This window comes from Leptodactylus fuscus, chromosome 4 (genome assembly GCF_031893055.1).
Source record: "Leptodactylus fuscus isolate aLepFus1 chromosome 4, aLepFus1.hap2, whole genome shotgun sequence".
Taxonomy (NCBI): domain Eukaryota; kingdom Metazoa; phylum Chordata; class Amphibia; order Anura; family Leptodactylidae; genus Leptodactylus; species Leptodactylus fuscus.
In genome coordinates, this window is record NC_134268.1 from 186,381,925 (window position 1) to 186,400,665 (window position 18,741).

The 18,741-nt window shown below is 40.5% G+C and overlaps 1 protein-coding gene across 2 annotated transcripts in view; it reads left to right on the forward strand.

Annotated features, from left to right (window-relative positions):
• The window catches only part of LOC142200863 (sodium channel protein type 5 subunit alpha-like), a 415,975-nt gene that overhangs the window by 346,092 nt on the left and 51,142 nt on the right, over positions 1–18,741 (forward strand). For both annotated transcript variants that reach the window (XM_075271516.1, XM_075271515.1), the window contains one exon: positions 6,241–6,363. In XM_075271516.1, the coding sequence (XP_075127617.1) occupies positions 6,241–6,363 (123 nt within the window). The remainder of the gene's footprint in view (positions 1–6,240; positions 6,364–18,741) is intronic.

Here is an 18,741-nt window from a genome sequence, read left to right on the forward strand (position 1 = left end):
ACTTAACGAAAATAAATTTCAACAGTGAAACAAGACAAGTAAAACAAAAACATGTCTAGAATATAATAGTAGAATTCACTAGGGTTGTGGAGAAGTTACGAGGATGGTTACTTCTCCGAATAATCTACTAATGACATCCTCCGGTCGCTCAGCCTTTATGAGACCTCAGAGAATTGGTGAGTCTGTTGCCACAGTTCTGTTGTGCATCGGGGAGTCAACATATTATTTAGCAAACACAATATGCAAAATTTATAAATGTCATTACATCAGCACATTGTTATTAGACTAATACTTCCATTGTTACTATTCGGAATAGGACATTCTTTTAGATTGGTTCTCAGAGTTGTTTTAGCTTTTACAAGGACAGTTTGATGAGCTTTGTTGCTCTTCTTGTTATTATTAATGAAGTCAGAGACTGGGCTTTGTTTCACTTGGGAAAGACTCCATTTGTTGCTTCTTCCCAACATATAAAATAGAATCCCCTTATGCTGACATGTATACAAGTATATATGGTCCAGTGGCCAGGTCATCTGCCAGCCCTGTCCCAGAACCCAATGGCACCATCTGACATCCAATGCTTATGGGGGATGGCCCAACACATTGGGGGGAAAGGATGGTGGGTCATGTTAGATTTCATCATGTCTGATCCCTTTGTTCTCAAGTGAGATAAGTCACCATCAATGGAGGACTTGTACTCCGCTCAGCTGAACATGCATATTTATACAGGGGGGTGGGATTCAGAGAAACAGTGTACAGCTGATAGCTAACTAAGGTTTATGACAACTTAAATTTTCCATACCAGTGTCCCACATCTTCATGATCCTTCAGTTAAACTTGTAATGCATAGAACATGGCTGGCAAATGTGTGGCCATGGCATAGAAATATCCTTGGTTTACTGGGACCCCTTTTAAAAAAGTAAGGAGGTATTCACCTATAAGAATTTAAGGTTGAATACACCTCAAAATCCACCTAAATCCTGCCTGCCATTTATTTCAATGGGGGGCATTAACATATTTGTTCAGCAAGGGGAAAAAATAAGTGTCCTATTTGTTCTTCAGACAGATTCCACCTGAGAACTCCCATTGAAATGAATGGGAGGCGGAAAATACACCTTTTCTGACAGCATGGAATTGGACACAGAATTTGTTCAAATCTGTTTGCAGAATTTAGAAATTGACGACCCTGCCCAATAAAGACAAAATAGGCAAAATACAGTGGCACTCCTCTCCAAATTCCACATCAAGTTCAGTGTAAAAATTTGCTTCAAATTCAGCGTAAAAATCTGCGTAGGTTGTTGTCAAGCAGAAAAAATCTGTTTCATATTCCTGAAGTAGAAGTTTTCTGCTTAATAAATTCAACGGCAAAATCCTACAAGTGAACACCTCCTTGCAGACCAGACTCTCTGTCCAATCTTGCAGACTTAGGGTCTATTCACATCTTCCGCTTGGGAACCCCCCTGAATGGAAACCTGTACATATTAAAAAGTGGTTACCTGGGCAGCATGGTGGCTCAGTGGTTAGCACTGCAGCCGTGCAGCACTGGAGTCCTGGGTTTGAATCCTGCCAGGAACAACATCTGCACGTAGTTTGTATGTTATCCCTGTGTTTGCGTGGATTTCCTCCCATTCTACAAAGACATACTGATAGGAAAAAAAATGTACATTGTGATCTCTATATGGGGCTCACAATCTACATAAAAAAGTGGTTACCAGGGATACCCGCAAACCCCATACTCTAAGATGGGATCCGTCTGGTTTCCGCACTAAACATGCGGAGAGAATAGTCCTGCAAGCAGCATTTTTCTCTCCATATGATTTGTGCGGAAACCGAACGGAAACTACCCAGTCTCCATTATAGTACAGAGCAGGGGTCCTCAAACTTTTTAAACAGTGGGCCGGATGCAGAGCAGGTTGCACAGACATCGGGAGCGGTGCCCTCCAATAGGTAAAGTGAAGGGCGCTCCATGGCCTGGCCCGAGCTCCTCAGGAGCTTCATTATAAATGTACACCTGCCGGTGTTGTCGGCGAGGCCAGAAAGAAGTGCTTGGCGGGCCGCATGTGGCCCTTGGGCCGCAGTTTGAGGATCCCTGGTCTAGGGGGTCTGCAGGTTTCCTTATATAACCGCTTTTTAATGTGTATAGGTTTCCTTTCAGGGGGGTTTCCAAGTGGACTCTCCAAACGGACACCCGAATGTAGACATGTACTGGGCGTTAGCGCTCCCAGTAAACACAGTATAAGGTGTAAAGAAAAATGTAAATCTTCCACTAAAACAAGTTTTCAGATAAGATTGACTATGATGCCCGGTCTAAGCTTTCTCTGCCTGGCATTGCCCTATTACTTTTACCACAATCTTGCCTTCTATATTATTTCTCTTTTCCCCATGTTCACAGTAAAATCCTAGTCTACGTTCTTTCTATTTCGCTATCCAGACCTCATTTCCCGGCGGCGTATACACAAGGCTTCTCTGCCTGCTTTCTGGTCTTCCCCTGCATAATGTACACGCATTGTATCTAACATTTTACTGAACCCTTGAATCACTGTCATGCTCTGAGTCATTCTGCCTTTATGATGTTCAGGCATTTTGCTACTGTATTCAGTGGACTAGAAACACGTTTTTCACATTTTTCCCCAGCACTTTGGGTTAATCCTGCGCGATACCGCTGTGTTTACCATTAGGAACGCTTTCTCACATCTATTACTTACAGCAGTTTCTTATTTGTCCCATCGTTTTTAGGAATTACTAAATGTATTATTTTGCAGAGTTTTGTATCTGATGGTTCTGGTATAAGAACTTTTGCTTAATATATTTAGCATTTTGTGGATACAATGTGAGATGGGGTAGAAAGTAAGTTCTGCAGTGACGGGAGCGGCCCGGCTCCCCGGTGACATATAGATTGTGCTATCTGTCATTCAGCTCCACAGATGGGAAATCATTTATCTTAAATTTCCTTTGCCCGCTGAGTGGGTGTAACAGGTGGGATTTACATCTTTAAATCCAAGGATCAAGTTGGATTATCACCTTCGCTTCCCAAGGCTGGATCAAGAAGGGGAAGGTCTGACATAAAGCCTTACGATATATATTGAAGCCACAGATCTTGATTGTCATTGGCAATAAATAAAAAGTACTTTTGGTGTTGGTTTTCTATAGAGAACAAATCTTTGAGAATAATAAACCTCTACAGTTTTATATTTCATATCTTTAGGTTATTTAAAGAGATTCTTTCTCCACCGCCGACTATTTGAGCGCTTTTCAATTTTTAATAGGCCCCTCTCCTATGATTTTGGTGGAGTTGGATTTAGTTTTGGTACCTGATATGCTAATTAGGCTCTCTAATGTCAAGTGGGTGGTGTCAGAGGATAGCAGGCAAAGAGGTGTGGCTCAGAACTCCATCCAATCAGAGGCAGAGAGTATCCGAACTCTTAATCACGCCACTTTGCTTGTTCCAGCCTGACACCACCCACTTGACATTAGAGTCTAGTTGTCTAGCATATCAGGCACTTGTTGTCTGGAAATGGTACGGGCTAGAGGAAAAATTCCAACTACACTGGAATTAGTGGAGTGGCACCAATTAATGCATATAATTGATGGAGGTGGTGAAAGGTTCTCATTAAAGGGGTTGTCCATAATCTGAGGTCTTTATTATTAATGACCTAACCACAGTATTAGATCATTTGGAGTCCAACACCCCGGCCCAGCTGATGCAGCCACCGCTAGTCACAGACTATGTATATGGCCAGAAACAGCTCTACTTCTATTCAGGTGTATTGGAGAGGGGCTGCAGTTCCAGGCTGCACCACTAAAATGTTGCGATCAAGTTCAGGGCCACTTGGATGTGCAAGAAAAAGTTGGAGAATGTGCCTGTCATCAGAAAATGTGGTTACTGCATGTTATTCAGATCACAGGGAGTAAAGCAAGTGGTTGGAGCACTGGTTGCAACAAGGTGATGGCTGCTGTGTTACATCATATGCTTTTTTGGACCTAAGGAGGGAAGTGCTGGCATGAATCGATCATTGCCTTATTATAGCCCATATTCCAATCCCCTATGTATATGACTAAGGTGCAGTAAGCACATCTCCTGGATCTTCTTGTTACACTTCCAGTTGGGTGTCTATTAATGCTGAGCACATCTAGATAACATGGACCCTTCTCTTTCCCCGCACACTTAAGATACTACATCTCTTCTTGTTGAAATGCTTGGGCTACCCTTAGCCTACCATAAGGATCTGCAGTGCTAGATTACCTCTGCTATACAGTCCATCCTGGGACAGAGGCAGAATAGTTAGGTACCCAACTATATGACCCTGATAAGGTGGTTCAATGATCAGTATTTGGCACTATTGAGACCTTGCAGAATCCTTTGTTGATAATCACCAAAACTAATAACAACTATTTCTTGGTTCTGTGCATATTGAAGAAGTTTACATACATGCATTGCCATGTTCAAACAATGGCTTCTTGGTGCTAGGTTCACACATTTGATACACACGGTGTCAGCAACTTATTTGTGTATTGCAAAGCCTGACACGCAATATCCCATGATGGAAACCATGATAGTACTTAAGGGTTAAAGGAGCCAATTGGTGACTCAAAATTAAATTCAATAGGACTACATATGATGGAATGAACATGAAAGGTTGCTAACCTCTCCCTGGTGTTCCCATGCTTCAGTCCAGATTTCCTTTGTGTATTGGACACCAGAACACGTAGTGCAGCAACAGACCTAGGGGCATGTGGGGTAGGGCTGCAGGGGATCCTGAGAATTTAGTTTTAATGCACTGGAAATTTTTCGAACTTTCATCTTAAAACTTTCTGCATTTGATATCTTGTCACAAAGGTACAAGAGTGAACCAGTTTGTATTGAATTGGATTCAACCTGAATTTCTTCAAATGTTTCAGGCTTGATCCAAAACTGGAATGTTTGGGGTTTGTCACCCACGAATCGCTTTTATACTCTGGTGTCTAATTGTACAATAAATGGAGGCCATGGGGAGGTGCATAATAAACACTTATACTCGGCTTCCTTCACCTCTCCTAGGCTCCCTTGTGACCTTCGGCGCTTCCTCTGAGTCCTCTTCTGCTCTCTTCTGTCCTCCTGGCTGACATCATGCATCCTCGGGGCCTGCGATTGAGCTTCAGCAATCCTCCAGCGTGTATGACATCAGCCAGGGAGCCAGAAGAGTATCCAAAGTGAGCAGTGGATGATGCGATTGAGCCCAGAAGAGATGAGGGAAGGTGAGACCTGGTCCATGCTGACCAAGTTTGGCAAGCAGTGAAGCAGGTGGACGGGCCCACGAGTATTCAGCTAAACAGGGGGACCTGGGATTAGCTCATTTGTTAACTCCAAAGGAGAATATTAGACCCACAGAACGCTGAGGCTGAATTTATCTCACTTCCCAGATCTTACTGAACCAGCCGACTACTAACATACGAAAGCCTTCACGGAGGCAGCTCCGCATATGTCTTGATGCAAGATGAGGTCATCATACAGCAGCACTCAACTATTGAGCTCTTATCAATGCAAATATTGTATAATAAATTACAGCAGCTCCTGATCGATAAACCGTTATTAAACTATAGTCTTTATATTACTTTTGGAATGTGTCTGCCTCACAGCTTTCCCCCAATGAAAACCAACGACAAGACCAGACAATGACTACAGACAACAGACGGGCTCTAATTTGATTTGCTTGCATCTGATCGATAATTTTACATTTCATTCAATCTATACAGATTTCAGTAGCTTGTCTCATAGCAACTTTTGGGAATGGCCAAGGCCAAGTGAGTTCCGTGAAGTCTCTCAGAACTCTGAGAGCATTGAGGCCTCTACGAGCCTTGTCCAGATTTGAAGGAATGAGGGTAAGGGTAAAAATTCACCAAAGTTTTTATGAATGTCTTTAATCAATTTGACTTTTACAGGAAAATAACCTTTTCTTTCTTCATGTGGTTAAGGAGCTGCAGCATAAGTAGCAATACAGAACTCACTTCAATGTCTACAGTTGATCCTGAAGCCTGTAGTAATTCCGTCTAATGGGTTCACTTTGGGGGCAATCACATAGTCTCACGAACGATGTCGAAATACATTGAAAAGATTCTGAACTTCTACAGACTGCAGTTCCTTCCCAATGCTTAATAACATTTGCTTTTTGTAGGTCCAAGGTCCCTCTTCTCCAGCATTAATGTAACAATGGAGATGACCACAGTGAGTTAACAGTTTGGATTCTGCTTTGTGTCTCCATTCAGGTATCTTTAATAAGCCTCATAGCAACTGCACTGGGATTCTCCGAATTTGGTCCTATTAAATCTCTTAGGACCCTCAGAGCTTTGAGACCATTAAGGGCTTTATCACGGTTTGAAGGGATGAGGGTAAGATTATAACAGCAACCCGGGGTCCATTTGAACTAAAAGCATGTCAAGGACCCCGTTTTCTTTGAACTTTTTGTGAGTAGATCTGTATACAATAATGGCTTGAACCATTTGGTATACAGTAGTTTCTTCTATTTTGATACATTTGTTTCATCTCTGTATGGGGATTAGGAGGTCGAAGAAATGGGGAAAATTCCGTTACAAAGAATGAAACAAATAACACAAAGATTTCAGATGAGGGTACATCTTCGATCAAACGATGCAATGAGTTACTGGCAAAGGAACTTAAAATTGACTCGCCATTTCTAAAATTCGAGGAGCATTTACCCAATTGTTTTAAGTTCTAAATCCATGAATGCATTCATTGCAAATACTTTCTTCTGAAATACTTCTGTTTTCATTTTTTTGCTGGCATGCCAATTATGATTTCTGGTTTGCATGTTCATTCTTATTAATCATTCCTGTTTGTCAAGTTGTTGCTTTATTTCACATGGAAATCTCACTCACTTGCATGCCACTTCCATGTTGCTCTTTACAAAATACCTCTGTTCCGGTTATGGCTATGTCTAAATGACCAACTGTAAGTCATAGTTAGCTGTTCATCCACATCCGTCTGATAGAGAAAAATGAGCACCGAGTAATTTTTATGTTTATTCTTTGTTTTTCTGCATACTATTTAAGGATGATTCTAATATTGCCTCCCAAGAAGCCCCGTAAGGCTGAGTTTAATCTGAGTATTTTTGGTCCGGAATTTGAGGCGGACCAAAAAACCATTAGCCGCGACTGGATGCCAGTGCAGCGCATCGGCATCCAGTCGCAGCACTACAGTCTGGATTAGACCCAAATGAATGGCATGTCGCTTCTTTTTTCCATGAGTGGGAACAAACCCCTTGTGGAAAAAAGAAGTGACCGCCACCCATTGATTTCAATGGGAGAGGTTTTTTTGGTCAGGATTTTGAGCCATCCTCTGCTTCAAAATCCTGACCAAAAAATCCCGTCTGAACTCAGCCTAATAGTTTCAGGGGCAGTAATTTTATGTGACTGTTGTTAAGGTAACCCACCAGTTCTCAATAAAAAAAAAAATCCATGTTAATGCATAATACATTGTTGGAATAGTTAGTGTCCTCCTTTTACTCTTTCTGGTGTGGGTTCTCCAATTCCAAGTCCCTTCACGTCTGTAAAATGTTCACCAACTGCTCAGACTAGCCTATAAACACCATGCTTTGGTAGTCTGAGATATTCCACCTGCTCTTGGCTGTTGCATCCAAAAACACAGACTACCAAAGCATGAGGTTGCCCTCAACGGAAGCTCCCCTGGTACTCTGGTGGGCCAGTCCGACACCGATAACGTATATGAAATAGTCTAAAAAACTGGTGACCATTTACAGAAAAGAAGATGGGACTTAGAGGTGGTGGAACTGAACCAAAAAAAAGGACGCCAGCTATTTTAACCATGCATTTTTATTGGCAAATTGAGGGTTCATTTATGGATTAGAAAAATAAGTGTGCTCTTTTAGAGAAATACCTATAATTTCTGACTCTTTAGGTCATGTCTAGCTAGTATTTCATCTAATCCCTATTTAAGTGAATAGGACAGAACTGAAATATGAGTTACAGCCCATGGACTTCAATCGTGCTGTTTTTGGAAAAAAAAATAAAAACATTTTTCTAACCCTGGACAATCCTTCCAGTAGGTTCTGTTCTAGTACTGTAAGATCTTGGAGAGGTAAAATCACAGTATCTCTCTAAAAAGACTGTTTTCTCAAGCAATATTACACATTGTGTTGAACTGAGTTGTAACAATTACTGATGGCAATACAAACACCAAAAACAATGACAAGAACCGCAATAACAATAACAGATTGACAGCACAGAGGATATAAATTCCCTGCAGTCTGCTTGTTGTTGTTGGAATACTCCTGCTTCTATTGGGAATTCTTCCAATAATCAGGGAGTTTCCAGATGGAGATTTAGTGGAGACATATCTGCAGCTTTCTCCATTCTTGTGTATGGGAATAATGGAAACCAGCAGAAGGCCGACATAGGGCTATTGTTAGGGTTCTCTATGGAAAAGCCATCAATGTCTTTAGGGGAAACTACAATTAATGTACTGTATAATCTGCTGTTACTGGCGTATAGCCATATGACATAAGCAAACACGATAAAGGAATCAAAATGAGTACATACCAGGTACTCGATCAAATATATTATATATAAAAATTCCACCAATACTCAGCAGTAATATAACACAACAATAGTTAGCAATAAAGTACAGAGAATATGAAGGGTTACATAAAGAAAAGAGAATTAAAATAAAGAGAAGAGAATTAGGAAAGAAAGGAGGAGTGGGGGCAAGTCATCAGGGGGGCCCTGTACTTATTCCAACAAGAAACGCGGAGACGAACTGTCTACACTATCTCAATAAAGGGCCAATCTCTCAACCAATCAATCCCAAGATGTCAGATTCTCTCAGAAATTTCTTTCAGGGATACCAAAGCTTCGAAAGGCAATAGTCTGATCATGCCAAGATCTCCTCCACATGATATGAAGGAGTTTAGCTATACCTTTAACCACTTCCGGACCGCCCATAGACTATATACATCCGGGAAGTGGTTGCTTTGTTCTGACAGGACGTACCGGTACATCTAATCAGAACACAGCAGCTGCACAAGATCATGCAGCTGCTTTCACTGGAAGACAGCTGTAACTTCAGCCGGAGCTCCCAGAGAGATGGCAGGGAAGGTTTATTCCTTTCCCTACCTTCTCGATCGATGTGTATACAGTGCTCAATGAGTGCTGTATACACGGCTATGGGCGCCGCCATGATGCAGCCACCCTCTGACCCGGCAGTCACGTGATCCGCCGGGAACAGCGTCTTGCAAGAGCTGCTGGGTCCTACAGGACCCAGATCAGCTCTATAAGGTGTGTATACAGCATGCAGGAGGTTGTATTCCTCCTGCAACTGTGGCTAAATGTACCAGCCCCAGTTATAGGAGAAAAGAGCCTCCAGTACAAAAAAAAATGATCAGATGTCCCCAAAGGTCTCTTATGACCTTATGGGGACACCATCTGAAAAAAAATATTAAAAAAATTAATTAAAAAGTTTTAAAAAAAATTAAATTAAATAATTAAAAAAAAAATAAGTAAAATAATACGCCAATAAAATGATGTTATTAAAGGTTATAGCCCCACATCCAACGACACCATATAAAATAAAAGTTACTGTAATGGAGAGGAAAAACTATTTTATAAAGTTTTTCAGTTTCAGAAAAGTGAAAACCAGACACAATTTCCCTCCTATTTTGTTTATATTTTCCTGGATATAAAAAAAATTTAAACACATTCGAAAATAAAAACAACATAAAAATAAAGCCCTTATGTGTCCCCGAAAAAAGACACAAAAATTTGTTGAATGAGATGTATGAGAAAAATGTTACAGCCCTCAAAACTGCACATACAAAATAAACCTAAAATGTGTCTGGTCCTGGACCATAAAATGGCCCGGTACTGAAGTGGTTAAACATGTTTGGGACAACAGTTAACTTCTAGTATCGAGAAATGACCAATTCAGTGGCAGAGAAGTAGCAAAATAGATTTTTTTCTTAATGTTACATGGAGTCTGGCAGCAGGGAGAAGAGAGGAGCATGACTTGTCAGAGGAGGCCTGATATATATTCCACACTTGTACCCAAAAAACCTAAATCACAGAACAGCTCCAGCATCTGTGAAGCATAGTGCCCTTATCTATATCACACCTTCAATAAGTATCAGGCACCCCAGGGTACATGCCCTTAACATCTACAGGACAATAATATTATCTGGACAACATGTTATAAGTTTTCTCCTTCATCTCACACATACCATAGGAAAGATTACATCTTCATGATATCTGTCTAATGAAAAGAGATACTGAATGGATGCTTCACTGTACTCAAGTAAATTTATTCTGAACTTAGAAATCCATTTAGCTGGCTTACTTGTACTCAATGATTGAGTTTACTAGTCGCTGGCTACGATGGGCCACTGGACTCCTGAATCAATCTGTTAAGATCCTCCTCATCAGATTGCTTGGTCAATGTTCCTTCACAAAGTTTCAATACTCAATATAGACCAGCCTTTCACCATGGAGAGACCCCCACATTTTCTTTTCCTTCTAGCCAGCCCCCACCCCCAAAAGCCCAATGCGTTGTGGCAATAATTCTTTAATTCACAGCCAGCCAAGAAGTGCTGACTGTTATATTTGCCTTTATGATAGGTGTATCTGAGCAGATTTGTTACACTACAGTATGCTGGCCAAACCTGTCTGTTTCGTCAAAACGTACCTCTCCCGATCCCCTACAGCAATAAAGCTTGGGTTTCGCCAAGTGTACATGTCTTCTTTACATAAAAAACACTGCCAGACACCTCTGATGATAGCTTATATCTCCAAGTCTAAAATAATCGGGCATCATGAAATCCAACATGCCCAACTCTAACATTTGCTTCTGCCCTTATACATATTAAATGTTTAGCGGGTGCTGCCAACATCAGCGAGTTCAACAGATGGCCAGAGTTAAAGTGGCACCCCTGCCGCCAATGAACCCATGAGTAGGTGCCAAGGAACTGTGATATAGATATTTGCCTGCCCCTTCAATAACTCATCAAAACCACTTCTCTGTACCTTTGTATACCTTGGCAGGATACATGAAATATATTGACTCTGGTGGTTTAATCTATATTGGCCTTTAACCATTGGAGATGTATTGGAAGGAGTTAGAGAAAGCGTAGCCTGTTGACAGTCCTGCTGGCAAATAAGCATTGCTTCAAGCATATGTTAAAAGCCTATTAATGCACTTGGCTGTGTGCCCTGTTTCTTCCGCTGCAGTAAACAACAATTAGCGATATTTGTAATTAGGTTTTGTTAGAGGGAAGTTTATTTTCTCTAATTTCCTTTCAGTTTGAACATTTTTTGTTCTGCTTAATTTGAATAATGGCACAAACCATAATGAATAGATCCAACCCGGGTAACTAATATGCAGCTTCCTGCACATAATATCACCAGCCACTACATTCATACCAGCTCAGCACCGGGATCCTAATATTATCATATGGCAATTTGCATTGCATTGTCATGGTGACATTCCAAATGGTGCGTAATATTAGGGTATGCGCTGAATTCCATGCTGTTGAGGTGGATTCCACTTAAAAATCAGTGCCAGATTCTGCTCTCGATCTGCCTACCATTGCTTTCGAGGCAGATATCAAATCAGGATGTTGAAAAAATAATCGTCCTGCGCAATTTTGCACCAAATTCCATGGCAAGAGCCACTCTGTCAAACCTGTGGCAGAAATGGAATGGGAATATGAGGTCTTCCTGGTTCTGGTTGAGAATGACTACCTCCATGCTTTCTTTAGTCACCGGGTACACAGGGGTATAATTTGAGGCTCCTGGACCCCAGTGCAAAATGTACTTACTAGAGACTGGTGAACCTTATGAGATTTGTTTCAATGAATATTCATGAGGTTCAACTTATTTTGGGCCAAACTTGTTCAGAAATGCTATTATTATACTATAATAATACTTGGCATCTCCACAGATTCCAGAGTATAAGTGGAGGCCTCTTGCCTCACCTCTCCTGGGCATCCTTGTCCGATGCAATGGTCCCCTGGTGTCCTTTTCATGCCTCTAACAACACTGACCCTGGGGTACTTGATGTCATCCAGAGGTCGGTAGAGGCCTGAAAAGGATGCCGAGGGTGCTGCAAGGATGACCAGGAGAGGTGAGGCATAACTGTTATTTTTCCTCACCTCCCTTGGGCCTCCACTTATTATACTCTGTACATTGTACTGTACATAGGTGGAAGAGGGGAACTATGGGCTGCAAACGGATACCCAGCCTTAGGAGAGCCCATTGTCCACCACTGTTCTTGGTTATGCTGGAAAACTAGTATTACTAGCAGGTTAACCAAGTTAGAAGTGCTTGACGGTAGAAGAGTTACTCCAGCATGCCACTTTAAAAAAATAACTTTTAATTCAAAAGGTTAAAAATACATGAACATGGGTCCCAAACATGTACAAAAAGGAGCTTACGCGTTTCAGGACTATACGATATGTCCCTTAGTCATAGCTTGTCTCACACAGTGGAAATGCTAAACTTATATACCACTAAGAGCTCCACCTAGTTAATCACAAAGAATTAAAAACATCTGATTGAATTGTGCTACCACTTTACACTAAGAAAGTATCTACTTAGAAGCAAATGTTTCATATATAAACAGATCAACAATACCCCAACCACGGGAAATAGCATCAATACAAAGTCTATCCTTACGTAATACAAGAGCCTCAATAGATGAAAAACATACATATACATGTACACCAGACATTGATACAATATATCAGAAAAAAACAAACAAACAAAAACGCAAATGTCCTGGAAACATTAATGGAATCGCTGGTGTAAAGGATAAAGTACCGTATGTACTCGAGTATAAGCCGACCCGAATATAAGCTGAGACCCCTAATTTTACCACAAAAATTTGGGTATGGGTATTGACTCGAGTATAAGCCTAGGGGGGCGAAATGCAGCAGCTACTGGAAAATTTCAAAAATTAAAATGGTCGGAGTTTATGGGTGCAGTAGTTGCTGGGGAAGGGGAGGGGGTGTTTTGGTTGTCTGTCTGCCCCTTGCCTGAGCTTGAGGACTGAGTTTTTTTTCCCCCACTTGAAATTCAGTCTGGCTGAATATAGAGTATCTGCAGTGCTCCTATTAACCCCTGCAGATACTCTATATTCAGTAGACCGGGCACTTTCAGACACAGGGATACCTAATGTGTATGTGTCTGACAGTAATTTTCTAACTTTATATGTATTCTAGGGAAAGGAGGGATTTAGAAGTTTTATTTTATTTTTTATTATATTTTTTTAAAGCTTTTTTTCACTATTTTATGGGAGATTCTATACATTACTATTGCGGCTGGTCATAGACACCCCCCTTCCAAAAAAAAAAAAGGGGGGGGGCTTTTTCAGCACAAAAACTGTGCTGAAAAACTAGGCTTATACTCGAGTATATACTCGAGTAATTGGCGTGCACTAAACTTAGAAAGTAAGTTAAGGATCAAGCATATAAAAGACATTACACATGCATGCTATCTGGTTAGCCATCTCCAAACAATCTGTACTCTGATATATTCAGGAGAGTAGTTTTTGAGTGGCTTCAGTAAAGGAATTTTTGATTTTCTGCAAAGATTAAAAAGGACACCAGTATTATATTACAGATATCCACTTGTCCAGGAACAGATAATATTTTCCATTCCATTATAAATCATCTAGGATGGAACTTGGCAGATATTGGAGTCTTTTTCTGTCTAGCTGAAAGATCTTTTAACCAAACAGACAGATAAGTATTTTTCCTAAAGTTGAAAGAGATTCTGGCTAATTATTGCTGACCCTGTAAGTCAACACTGTGTTACCATGATAAACTTCTGAAAGAAGTTTTTAGAATATTTTCTTTGATGGCCTGATGTTTGGATAGACTGTATATATGATCATTAAGGGCTGCAGATGTTCTGGACAGACCTAGTACTATACAGTGTACAGAGCAGGAAGCAGATGGCTCCGGCAGCTTTGCACAAATTGAAGTGAATGATAGCTGAGGTGTAATAGCTCAGGTCAGCCACTAGCGAATGTATGAAGGTATCACCTTCCCAATCTATACTATATAGTACTAGATCTGACAGTAGTCCTAAACAGCTGTTCAGTCTGGGGCAGTGTTGGGGCTTTAAGGAGGCAGATCTTCCATATATTGTTTGGAGATCTTGGTATCAACTACTTACTATTCCTAGTTTATTTACAATGATCTTTTGGACTCAAGGAAAGGTCAGGCACAGTTATGAATATATAGTAATGGACAGTCTTTCTGTACCCTTGTACCTGAGGAAACCCGCAGACCCCATAGACTATAATGTGATCCGTGTGGTTTCTGCTCAGTTTTTGCACCAAAAATGGGGAAAGAAAAGTGCTCTTTGTAGGACTTTTCTCTCTTCATATTTCATGCGGATAGGGGAATGGAATGGCCCGAATGCAGATGTGAACTGGGCCTCAGTCTCATTCACATGAATGGAGCTGATCAGCAGTACCAGAAACAATAATGGACAGGTATGGTGCTGTTTTTGGTAGAAATGGCCATGTTTTTCTGTTATTGACCCCTTCAACTAATATCATTTTTATTTAATCTAAACCAATGAAAAATATTTGGAAAAACCCCATTAAGAATAACATGAAGACAGTTGTCAAGTCTAGAGAGCAATGTAGGGTATATGGTAACTGATAAATTGTCATGCCAAAGGAAATAGTTAATAGTCTTAGCCAATTAATATCCCTTTACACCCGGTGTTAATCTGTTCACACTTTGCTAATGATCCCTTGATGCAGCATCTTATTGAGCACTTCTAAAACATTTGCTGCGTTCCTTGTTGCTTTTAATTATGATTTATTAGAATATCAGACTTGGCAGAGTTACCGAGTGAGCCTAACAACATGATGGCATTAAGACTAAAGACGGCTTATGGAATCTGAGTAGGGTCAGAAGAAGGTGCTAAGTGATTCATACAGTATCTCATCAGTCTATAAGTTGTTGTCTAGAATGAGAACAGTTAGCGTGTTATCGCACCAGGAATATGATATTACTATATAAGTTACTGTAGTTACTTTCTTATTTCTACCAAGGCAGCAAAAGTTTTTCGCTCCTCTAATATTATATGGAGCATTGTATTACCCTAGATTAAAATCAGAGGCGTAACCCTAATGTACAATCTGTTAGATGGTGACCAAATGTCACACATCATTTATATTAGTGGTATCCTCATAGGTGAAGGGGTGAAGGACCTTTTGGGATCCCTTAGCTTCCTGGGACTGCTGTGACCACAATCATTTCACTCCTTGCCCTTTCTATACTTAGAAGTCTAGTATACTACTATAACAAAACTCTCCCCTTTCTCTGATTTCTTTCTGACCTGTATCTGCCCTGGTTCCCATTGCTCTCCACTTTTTGAATGGCCATGTCCAAGCATTTCCTATGTGTGGTGGATACCAGGGAGTCTGGAGCAGCAGAGACCTGAGCAGAGAACAAAGTGTCAGGGAATCATGGAGAGATTTTTTTTATGCTATGAAGTCCCCTGTTTATACTTATTAAATACTCCCCCCCCCCTTAACTCCCAAAACCCCTTTAACCTCAGCAATAAGTGAACTGCCCAGTGGTCCCCTTAGAGAAGACTATGCTATTGGCTCTATTGAGATTAGTTATAATCCGGCACCTTTAAAGGGTTGGTAAACCACTTCCAAGATGGTAACAATGGCTAATAAATCCCAATTGCAAGGGTCCAAATTGCAGGAACAGCTAAGTGGTGCTGCTCTATACTTTTCTTGTAACTCCCTTAGAATGGGAGTTATAGAAACAGCAGAGCACATCTAGATACTCTGTTTCTGTAACTGTGAAGCAATGGAAACAATGTAACTCAGCTGTGTTATGCTGTTTCAGTAGCTCCCATTCTCTTCTATTAGAGTTATGGGTACACCATGGAGCAGCACTTGGGAGCCATTACCCCCATCATGGCAGGAATAACCCTGTAACATATGTCACTCTGTCAAACATGGTCAGCTTTACACTTTTACATTTCATATACAGTAAAGTCCCCATATATACAATAGATGGGTCAGCCAAACCCTCAGATATTGACAAGGTAAGAGGTGCCTGGTAGCATGTTACTCTTCTCTCCCCATTAAGAACACATGCATACTCATTTGAACCCAGTGTGTACATGTATGGGGGAATTTGCAAGAATAACCAATGACTGAACAATATATTGAAGATGTATGGGCACCCTAAAGTTTAACATACCCTATACTAAGTTTCCCTTCCGACTTACCAGTCCTATTCTGCTTTGTAACGCTGCAGTGCCCCTCCTGGTGCTACGGGATATGACAATAGTAAAGTCCTTTCTATACTGCAACCGCAATTGTGCACTTTTCCAATTTTAAAACATCTGTATATGAGTATTGTATATAAAATATTACTTTCTTGGAAATGTAAGTAATTCTATAAAATTTATTATTAAAGCGAATGCTGTGTTGTTTCCAGAGAAAATTATTTCATGCCCCAACACATTAAAATATCTGGCAAAAACAGTCTCTGCTTACAGGACAATTAGAGACAAAATGAAACTGTTTTTCATTTGAGCTAAGCACATTTGTTGCACAATGAGCTAATTCATATGCCTTCATAGCGGCCTGAAAAGTTGGCCCGCTTGTGTCTCTAGAGGTCTGCAGTTGGCAGCGATGCCTGAATATGTCACCTTTAATATACAGAAATTCAGAGCCCTCTCTGTGGCACACAATACAATGCAATTGTTCTCTGTCTGCAAGGGTTCAGCGCACAATACGTGGTCCAGTTCTACAATATCTTCCCCTGATATACGGCGGTATTGCCAATAAAGAAGAAAAAAAGACATTGCTGTTATAACAGGAACTTGAAGGAGAGGCACAAAACAACAACAGTCTTAAAGGATTTCTTGAGGCTTCAGCAAGTTTTTGATATTGATGACGTATGTTATCCTTAGGATATCTGATCAGCCGGGTCGGCACCTTGTACCGGTTTTCAGCAGCACTTCAAGTGAATGAAATCTGAGCTGCAATGACACTAACCAATGTATGAGACCACCTGCTTCTGACCGTTTATTCTGTATAGTTATGGTACTGGAGGATCTGAGGAACAACTGATCATTAGAGGTGCTGATTGTTAGACCCCCACCAGACTGAAATTATTGACCAAGCCCAAAAAATAGGTCAACAAGGTGAAAACCCTCCAAAGTTCAGAAAACCCAAGGAACCTATGGTTCAGACTCACCTTTATTAAACCTTAGAAATAGGAAATTACTTAATTGGTGATAGCTTAAAATGTTATTATTGGTAATGCTCATAATTAGATGTTTGGGTGTTTATATCACTACTTATATAGTCGGGAAGGCATTACACTTCTCATTTTTTAATGATTTCTGCTTCCATATTAGAGAACAGGAAATGATAGCGGTGAAAAAAGCTGAGTTCTGTGATATATAGGGTTATGTAATAGAGGAGAGAAGCTGAGCTCTGTGATATATAGGGTTATATGATAGAGGAGAGAAGCTGAGCTCTGTGATGTATAGGGTTATATGATAGAGGAGAGAAGCTGAGCTCTGTGATATATAGGGTTATATGATGGAGGAGAGAAGCTGAGCTCTGTGATATATAGGGTTATATGACAGAGGAGAGAAGCTGAGCTCTGTGATATATAGGGTTATATGATGGAGGAGAGAAGCTGAGCTCTGTGATATATAGGGTTATATGATAGAGGAGAGAAGCTGAGCTCTGTGATATATAAGTTATATGATAGAGTGATGTTTGGGTGTTTATATCACTACTTATATAGTCGGGAAGGCATTACACTTCTCATTTTTTAATGATTTCTGCTTCCATATTAGAGAACAGGAAATGATAGCGGTGAAAAAAGCTGAGTTCTGTGATATATAGGGTTATATGATAGAGGAGAGAAGCTGAGCTCTGTGATGTATAGGGTTATATGATAGAGGAGAGAAGCTGAGCTCTGTGATATATAAGTTATATGATAGAGGAGAGAAGCTGAGCACTGTGATATATAGGGTTATATGATAGAGGAGAGAAGCTGAGCTCTGTGATATATAGGGTTATAGGATAGAGGGAGAGAAGCTGAGCTCTGTGATATATAGGGTTATATGATAGAGGAGAGAAGCTGAGCTCTGTGATATATAGGGTTATATGATAGAGGAGAGAAGCTGAGCTCTGTGATATATAAGTTATATGATAGAGGAGAGAAGCTGAGCTCTGTGATATATAAGTTATATGATAGAGGGAGAGAAGCTGAGCTCTGTGATATATAGGGTTATATGATAGAGGGAGAAAAGCTGAGCTCTGTGATATATAGGGTTATATGATAGAGGAGAGAAGCTGAGCTCTGTGATATATAGGGTTATATGATAGAGGGAGAGAAGCTGAGCTCTGTGATATATAGGGTTATATGATAGAGGAGAGAAGCTGAGCTCTGTGATATATAGGGTTATATGATAGAGGGAGAAAAGCTGAGCTCTGTGATATATAAGTTATATGATAGAGGGAGAGAAGCTGAGCTCTGTGATATATAGGGTTATATGATAGAGGGAGAAAAGCTGAGCTCTGTGATATATAAGTTATATGATAGAGGGAGAGAAGCTGAGCTCTGTGATATATAGGGTTATATGATAGAGGGAGAAAAGCTGAGCTCTGTGATATATAGGGTTATGTAATAGAGGAGAGAAGCTGAGCTCTGTGATATATAGGGTTATGTAATAGAG